The 9001-nt window shown below is 43.2% G+C and overlaps 1 protein-coding gene and 1 pseudogene across 1 annotated transcript; both read left to right on the top strand.

The window, feature by feature from the left end:
• The first annotated feature begins 2596 nt into the window (after window positions 1-2596).
• On the top strand, window positions 2597-4669 carry Rnase10 (ribonuclease A family member 10 (inactive)). Its single transcript, XM_059274473.1, has 2 exons — window positions 2597-2702; window positions 3975-4669. Exons 1-2 carry the CDS (start codon window positions 2597-2599, stop codon window positions 4622-4624), a joined length of 756 nt encoding a protein of 251 aa, XP_059130456.1. The 3' UTR covers window positions 4625-4669.
• Window positions 4670-8208: 3539 nt separating this feature from the next.
• On the top strand, window positions 8209-8719 carry LOC131919034 (large ribosomal subunit protein bL20m-like; annotated as a pseudogene).
• Window positions 8720-9001: the final 282 nt, after the last annotated feature.

Raw genomic sequence — 9001 nt, 5'->3', positions numbered from 1 at the left:
GTATATGTAATATACCAAACTTAAACCAAGATGAGATAAACAATTTAACCAGACATATGGTAACCAACAAGATCAAGCAATAAAAATAAAATAAAATAATAATAATAGTAAAATCTCCCAACTAAAACCAGCCCAAGGTCAGATAGACTCATTGCAGAATTCTGTCACACCTTTAAACAAGAGCTAGCACCAATAATAATAATAATAGTAATAATAATAATAATACTTTTTTTACTCATTTATTTATTTTTTAAAAGATTTATTTATTCATGCATTTTATGTATACACCAGAATAAGGAATCTGATCCTATGGTTGTGAGCCACTATGTGATTGCTGGGAATTGAACTCAGGACCTCTGGAAGAGCGGTCAAGTGCTCTTAACCACTAGGCCATCTCTCCAGCCCCCAATTTACTCATTTATAAGAAATAACTTATCCTCAAGTTTTGTCATCCAATTGTGGCAATTTAGTCACAGTCTCAGGTCATAACTAATTGTTACAACTAATCACAGTTCTCTTGGTATTTCCACATTTATAGTTACTTCTTCCACTGGAATCTTGAACCCTCACAGTCATCCATGAGGATTATAAACTGTTTGTAAACTCCTTTTAAGTGCCATGAATCACAGATCTCCTTAATGACATGCAGAATGTTGAGCCCTTTACAGAATGTTTTTATTAAGTTTACTTTGTCCAGATCCATTAGAGAAGTGAAAATATGGTTGATACATTTTTTTTACATGTATGTGTATATTTATTTATTTATTTTTTAAATGGTGAATGTCGTTTATTGAAGGAGGGAGGGGAGGAGGTCTTAAATACAGGCTTACAGCACAATGGGAGAACCCCGGAGGGCAGAAGTTCGTTACTGATGTTTTATAATCTTGCATCTAAGCTGTTCATGCCCAATATGTAGGATACACAGACAAGGAACTTCCCTTAAGCATTTAGGAGGGTGGAACCCAGCAGGGAATTAGCATAGGGAGGATATCAATGTCAAGGTCAGCAAGCAAGGCAACAGTTACCCAAAACAGGAGCCAGGGCCCTACAGGTCCCCCCCTTTTACTAAAAAATGAGCTTCTGACTTAGGTTGCATGGGATGTCAGCAGGTCACCTTACCCATCATGGAGACATCTGCCCAGGCCACACAGGTGCTCTGTCTTAGGTTGGTGAGTGTTCCCCAGGAATTACCCATCTCTAAATACTCATTATCATACAGGCTCAATCGTGTGTGAGCTGCAGAGTTAACTGCCTGCAGCTCTCATCTTGAAGGGAATGAAAGATAGCCATTGTGAGTGACCAGGGCCTGGGAACACAGATTTAGGTTACCTCAAATTCCATGTTCCAGTGTGGACGCAGTTTCACGAATTTGGCAGTTTTATGGAATGATGAAAGCCATACATTAAGGCAGATTTAAAATACAAATACGTTGGTGGGTCCATCAGAGAGGCAGGTACAGCAAGATGCTATCTGATAACATTCTTAGCTTTTGGGTTGGTGGAAGCCAGTGGTTTGCTAAGTTAATAGATTGCAAAAGATTTCTATTGTTAGTCACAAGATGCTAGTTCAGACACTGACACAGATAAGGAATGGCTATTCAGGAAGGAAGGCTAGAACTAGCCCAAGATAAGGTCATTAGCTTCTGGACCTGCAACATTCCAGTCTCTCCACAGTACTGACATTGTAATCAGTCAATCTCTGCGGACACAGCTTCTTTCAGGAGTTTTTGTTCACAAAGACAAGGATCAATGAGTGGGAGCTGGCAGAGCAGGAGCCCATCCTGTCCTTCCATATTCTGCTAATGTGGCTTCACAGGTCACTAAACATCTTGTGGCTTCAATTGTATCATAAAACTGGAGGAAGAATTCTAAATCTCATCTGCTAAAGGGGTCAGAGGGCCGTATGAAGTGACTTACGTAAAAATGAACTAAAATGTAAAAACATCTACCTAAATCCTCAGATCTGGAGAGGGTCTTTGTAGTGTCTTAACCATCCCCAGGTGATGTGAAATCCAGCCGAAGGGAATGTCTACATGGTGAGCTGACTGCTTTTATTCACCCCGTGCAGGAGCTGATGAACTCTTCTGCTTTGGGTAAACTTTTTCCAGGGCCGAGTAACTACATTTACAAAATCTGGACTTTTTCTTTTTTCACTACAGATAGTCAAATGAAATCATGATACAGTTGTAAACTGTGAGAAGCAGTGTTGGAAAGGTGATGCAAATAGAAGACAAAACAAAACATCAGAAACTAACATTCCAGAAGCGATACGAAAGGGCTTATGGCAGTGCGTGTAGGAAACAAGACCATAATAAGGCTTGAAATTCATGCACAGGGTCAGACGGCTCTAAACCACAGGTTAGTGGGTGTAACTCAGAGTAGAACAGTTGACTGATGAAATAAAACTGTCTGCAGTTTCCCCTGGCTAAAGACACTTCCTGTCATTGCCTAAATTGCTTTACTTCAAAGTGTTTGTGGGAGCCGAAATGCAAATTAGCTGAGTGTGTTTATTCTGTGCTGGGAAGAAGGGGAGCGGAATGGGTTCAGGAAACCCGGCTGTGTTTAAAAGCCCACAGCTCACAAGGAGATAGAATTTTATGGCGAGTGGCTTCTGGGTACTGCTCACAGACAAGAAAGCTCTAGGAGGGCAGAACCAGGGCCACAGAAAGAGCCAGGACTATCTGAGGCTGCTTTCAAGTGTAGGTAAGCCCACAGCAGTGTCTCGGGGAGCAATCCGGGGCCTCGTGCACACTAGGCAAGATCTCTACCAACCGAGCCACATCTACCACCCATTTGGTTTCATTCTTCCTACGTTTCTTTCTTTCCTCTTCTTTAAAACAAAAGCAAGCTCTATCTAGTTTTATTAAAGAAAAGCTTTCCTGGTTTATTTCTCACTGGTCTGTTCTGGCAAGCTTCTGATAACGTCAGAATCACTTGAGTCAATGACAACCAGTGTACGCATGCGGTAGCATTTTCCACATGCGGCGCCCAATTCAATATTATTGCCACTGGAGTGATGGAAGCAAATTTTGGCCAAGAGCATAGTATTCTATTTTAGATTTCCTCAAAGCTGGGCAGTTGTTGACCAGGATGACCAACTAGTTTTATGCTTCCCTGTCTCATCATCTTCAGAGTTTGCTTATACCCAGCGTGTCCTTCCCACTTTTCGTAACAAGGTGGAACCTAGAGTTGGCAACTCCCAAGACCTGTCTTCTTTTCAACTACCATCTTCCTGCCTTAGTTGTGGGACAGGACCCAACCAAGAGCAGCTGCCATGATAGCTAGAGAGTGGGAAAGCGCGGGTGCGTTTCTCCCCTAACTACAAATAGAAGCTCGAGTGGCAGGATGTAGCAGAGGCCTGAGCTGTGACTGGACATTCTTGAAGCTTTACTTTAGGAGCGAGAATGAATCTAGTACTTTTTCTATTAATTTTTATCTCTTTTTGGGAGAAGGTAATAATAACAAGCAAAATCAATCCGGGATTAAAAAAAATGGATACACTGTCTACTATGATGAGTCTAGTCCTTTAACTAGAGCAAGGTTTTCTGCAAGAATTTCTCTATACTCATTCATTTGGCTCAGCTGTCCTCTTTGGTGATTAGGAAGTAATTTCTGTTTAAGAATTGACTGATGGGCTGGGGCTAGAGCTCAGAGGGAGAGTTCCGGCACCACAAGGAAAAGGATGGAGCGGGACCCAGTTTCCTTAGTGATTCCTCAGATGCAAACCTGTTTAATACCACTTCTACTGGTCACTTTCCAATCCTCAAAACCCACACCTGATTACACAGGAAAGGGGAATGTGGTGAGGAGGGGCGAAAGGAATGTTCAAGAAAGAGATTCTTTCCCGTAGGTGGGTAGAGCAAAGTGGAGAACTGAGTGGAGAATCTGGAGCCTATTTTGCTGACTTTGCCTCACCATGATATGGGTCCGAGATTGTCTCTACATCATGCCTTCATCTCCCCCCTTCTTCTCCAGGCAAAATGAAGGTGACTCTAGTGAACCTATTGTTTATGATGTTGCTGCTGCTGCTAGGCCTGGGGATGGGCCTGGGCCTCGGCCTTCACATGGCTGCTGCAGTCCTGGAGGACAGTGATCAGCCACTGAGTGATTTTTGGCCTGGTGACTCCCGGGACACAGCTGAGACCACGGAAGAGGGAGAGGACACCCGGACCACAGAAGCCCTGGTGCTTGGCTACAAAGAAATGGCACAACCTATTGGGCCAGAAGAAACTGTCCTCAATGAAGATGAAGTTGGAGGAAGTAGGATGCTGAGGGCTGACACTCTCTTTCAGAGCAAACAAGATTACCTGAGGTTTGACTTTCGTGTCAGAGAATGTAACACCTTGATGGCACCCAAGATGAAGGGGCATAATCACAGTTGCATAACCCAATACACATTCATCCACGAGGATCCAAGCACGGTCAAAGCAGTCTGTGACAGTCCTCCGGTAGCCTGTGGCCTCAAGGGGGGCAAATGTCACAAAAGCTCCCGTCCTTTCGATCTGACATTCTGCAGGTTGTCCAAAGCAGGCCAGGTCACTCCCAACTGCCATTATCTGACTTACATATTTGAAAAGGTCATTGTCACAACATGCAGTGACACAAAGCCACTGGAGGTTAACTGAGGCAGCTCCTGCCTCTCCCTTCTCTTCACCTCATTGTCTTTCTTCTTTTGCATTTCCATTTGCTGATGCTTCTGTTCCCCACTCGGGTGCACTGTAGAGAAGATCCTGGGAAGAGAGGATGGAGCACCGCTGACCTTTGTCTTCTGAAAATATAATTATTCTTTGCATTAGGGGTCATCCAACTGGCATTTTATTCTGGGGGTCAGAAATGGCAAAACGATGCCTACTTTCTCCTAGATGTCTCTCACCTTCAGTCCTGTCCTACAAAGGCCAGGCTCTAGACTCCCACCTTAGCCAAGGTCATCGGCCTGATGCCTGGACTGAGTACAACTTGGGCACAGATTAGAAGAGTTCCACAAATCCTCTACCCATCTCCTTCCTTGCTACCAACATGTGGTAATCACAGACTCCTGGGCCCTGCCTGTACAAAGGCTATGCACTTCTCTGACGCAGACGTAATTAAAGTGATTCTGTCTAGGACTGTGTCTGGAAAGCCATGTGGTCAGGCTTCTTATCTTGAGCCTGGAAAATTACAGAGATGGTTCAAGAAGAACAAGGGCTTGGGTAAGGACCCCCCCTTTTCATCCCCTTTCCCCTCTTCCTATTTTCACAACCTTTCTCTTTGCTCCTCTTTTCTTTGTTTCTTTCTTCTCTCAGACTTTTCTGTCTTCTCCTTTTCTTCTACCTTTTCTTTTTGGGCCCTCATTTCTCCAGATTTTTTTTAGCTACTCAGTAAGCTAATGTGTTATCTGGGCTATACTAGGTAAGCAGATGTTGGTCCCACAGATTGAATCTGGCATAAGTAGTTGGAGGTTAGATGAAGAAGAAAGAAAGAAAGAAAGAAAGAAAGAAAGAAAGAAAGAAAGAAAGAAAGAAAGAAAGAAAGAAAAGAAGAAAGAAAGAAAGGAAAATAGATAGATAGATAGATAGATAGATAGATAGATAGATAGATAGAAATGACTATTCTTGGTTGTCAACTTGACTACATCTGAAGTTGCAAAAAACTCACTTTGTAGACCAGGCTGGCCTTGAACTCACAGGGATCCACCTGCCTCTGCCTCTGCCTCCTGAGTGCTGGGATTAAAGGCATGTGCTACCACTGCCCGGCCTAATCTGGGTCTTTTGAGGTGGGAAGATCCACCTTTGATCTTCACCTTTTGGTGCAGCCTATACAAAGCACATGGAAGAAGGATGCTCTCTCTCTGCTTCCTGGCCCTCACTCTTGCTGGCAAGTTCATTACTTCACTGGCATTAGAGACTACTTCGAGATTCCGTTGTATGCTGGAGACCAGCTGAGACATCCAGCTTTGTGGACTGAACATCTGCTGCATTCTTAGACTTTTTGTTGGTAGACAGACATTGTTGGACTAGTTGGACCAGAGCCTGTAAGTCATAGATTTTTGAGATTTGCCAGATCCATACTTTCCCATTATCCTTCCTCTGCTTATTATACTTCAACTAAACGTTAGTTATATTTCTGTTACTGTCATAAAACACCTGAGAACTAACTTAAAAGAAGGAAGCATTCATTTTGGGACCTCTGGAAGAGCATCCAGTGCTCTTAGCCACTGAACAATCTCTCCAGGCCCTATAATTTTGCTTTTTGAAAATCCAAAAGGTTCCAAGTTCCAAAAAGCACAGGCCTCAAAAGTTTCAGGTAAGGGACTGTGTTGCAACATATACATATTATATAATTAGTCTTTGATGAATTTGTTTACATATGACACTAGTTAGGCTGTAAGGTCTCTGTGGGAGCAGCTCTATTATATGTTTCTCCCATTCTTCATCAGTACATTTACAGGTCACTGATAATCTACTTAGTGATTATCCATCTAGTACCTCCTCAGAAGTTATAATAATTACAGTGAAACATAAACTCACTTAGGAGAAGTGAAAAATTCTGATCCTTGTCAAGCACTGTACAAGCAATATTTCAAAGGACTGTAGATGGACTCTTTCTTTTCTAAGACAAGCAGGAAGAAAACTGCCATTGTATGTCATGCACACTCCTACAAGCTGTCCCAGAGTCATTTGGCTTTATTTAATTACATTTAATAGAAAAGTAACAAGCTCGGGGATGCCCACTGTATTGGTGACTTTGCTGTTGCTATAACAAAATATCTAAAGCTAGGCATTTATAAAGAAAAAAAAACACGTTTCTTTAGCTCACAGTTTGGGAGACTGAAAACCCAAGTTTGGATGTGGTATTTGATCTGGACGTGGCATTTCATTTGGGTGTGACATCTGAGTGAGGAGCCTCCACAGTCTCAGGCTTTTGTGCACTCGGTCTCCAGTTGGTTGGTGCCGCTTGGGGAGGTTCAGGTGGTGCAGCCTGGCTGGAGGAAGTACATCACCGGGGCGGGCTTTGAGATGAAAAGCCTCAGGCCACTTCCGGCTTGCCGTCTCTATTTCGTGCTGGTGGTTGAAGATGTGAGCTCTCAGCTTCCTGCTCCTGCAGCCATTACCTGCTTGCTCCACTCCTCTCCACCGTGATGGACTCTTTCCCCTCTGGAACTGTAAACCCCAATAAACTCTTGATTATAAGTTTCTTCTGGTTGTGGGTATTATCATAGCAACAGAAAGGTGGCTAATACACTGAGAAACCCTATCAGTTCAGCCTATGGTGAGGGCTCCTTCAGTTGGGTCACAACGGGGCAGGTAGACATCATGGCGCTAAAGGGAGGGATGTAGACCAAGACAAGAACTTGGAGACTGTGAAGCAGAGAGCTTTGCTCTTTTGTGACAGCGTGGTCTTGTGAGAACAAACTTCTCTGTGTGACCAGCATTGACCCTTTCAGAAGCAGTAGCATCAATGACCTAACTGCCCTTCACCAGGCCTCACCCCTTAAAGGCTCTTCAGCACTGACACCCCGAAGAGCAAGCCTCTACCACATGAACACTTTGGGAACAATCCTCACCAAAACCATAGTCCCAGCCTCGGTGAGCCAAGACCACCCAATTTACCCACAGCTGCTCTGCTCCTCAGTCGGGACTCACTGTACCTACCTCCCTCTCCTGTCCGATACATTACTGAGTTTGCTTTCCTGTGCTCCTCAAAGGGAAAGCTTCAGCTCTAAATAAAGTTTGAGGACTTGGATTCTGTAGTGTGTGCTTTCTGTGTCAACCAAAAAGCATTTACAAGCCAGCATGGTGGTATATACTTGTAATCTCAGGACTGGGGCAGGAAAATCTTGAATTCATGCTAGCCCTGGGATACACAGAGAATTTCAGGACAGGCTGAGCAGCAGAGAAAAACCTGCTTCAAAAAAACCTGTATAGATTATCTATCATCTCTCTATCTCTCTATCTCTCCATCTCTATCTATCTATCTATCTATCTATCTATCTATCTATCTATCTATCACCTCTAACACACACACACAAAATAATTTTTCAAAATAATCCTATTATTTACACTTCGAAAATTTTATACGATATATATATATTTTTAAAATAGTGTTTTTCATGCAATATATTCTGGTCATGGTTTCCCCTCCCCCATTTCCTCACAGATCCTCCCCACCCTTCCAACTCTATGCTTTCTTTTTGCTCTCTTAAGAAAACAATCTTGGTGTTAGGAACATGATGGTGTTCCTAACAACGCGGCTCTGGCTCGAAACCGCCTCACAGACGGCTTTTGGTGAGTTCAGGAGGTGTTGAAACATGCTCAGCATTATTAGGGGAAGGAAGACTCGCTGCTACCAGCTGGCAGTCAGGGTGGTGACCAGAGCCTTCCTTAAGTGTACACAGGCCCGCAGACTGAAGAATCGGAACCTGAGGACCCTCTGGAATTACAGCTGCCTCCCAGGGATGTGGCTTACAGTCCCCAGCATTCATTGTCAACTTAATTAAGTGCCAGGTGGAGCTCAACAGGAACGTACTTGTGGACTTGGCCATCTATGAACCAAAGACTTTTAAATCTTTAGCAGCTTTGGGTAAGAGGAGGCAGCAGGAAGGATTTGCTTTGGGGGGGTGTGTATGTGGAAAGGAGCCTGAGGGCATCTTTTCCAGAGTGGTGCAGTACCACTCAAGGCTACAGAGCTATGGAAATTCTTATAAACAAGATAGTTGCAAAAGGATTGTCGGTCACCAGTAAGTCCGATTTGTATTTATTTACATTTTAGCAACAGGCTTGAGAGAAAAGGTTTTTACTCAGTGGCCCAGCCCAAACCTGCCCTGTAAAGACTGTACAAATAAAGTTTTTGCAGTGCTTAAAAAAAGAAAGAAAGAAAGAAAGAAAGAAAGAAAGAAAGAAAGAAAGAAGACAAATAGGCAAATAAAAAAAACATACAATCAAGAATAAAATAAAATAAACTAGCAAATGAACAAACAAAAAGAAACAAAGAAAGGCCATGAGAAACACATACACATGCAGATA

The sequence above is a fragment of the Peromyscus eremicus genome, chromosome 9, assembly GCF_949786415.1.
Source record: "Peromyscus eremicus chromosome 9, PerEre_H2_v1, whole genome shotgun sequence".
NCBI lineage: Eukaryota > Metazoa > Chordata > Mammalia > Rodentia > Cricetidae > Peromyscus > Peromyscus eremicus.
The sequence above is the reverse complement of the archived record's forward strand: the minus strand, read 5'-3'. Positions and strand labels throughout refer to the sequence as shown.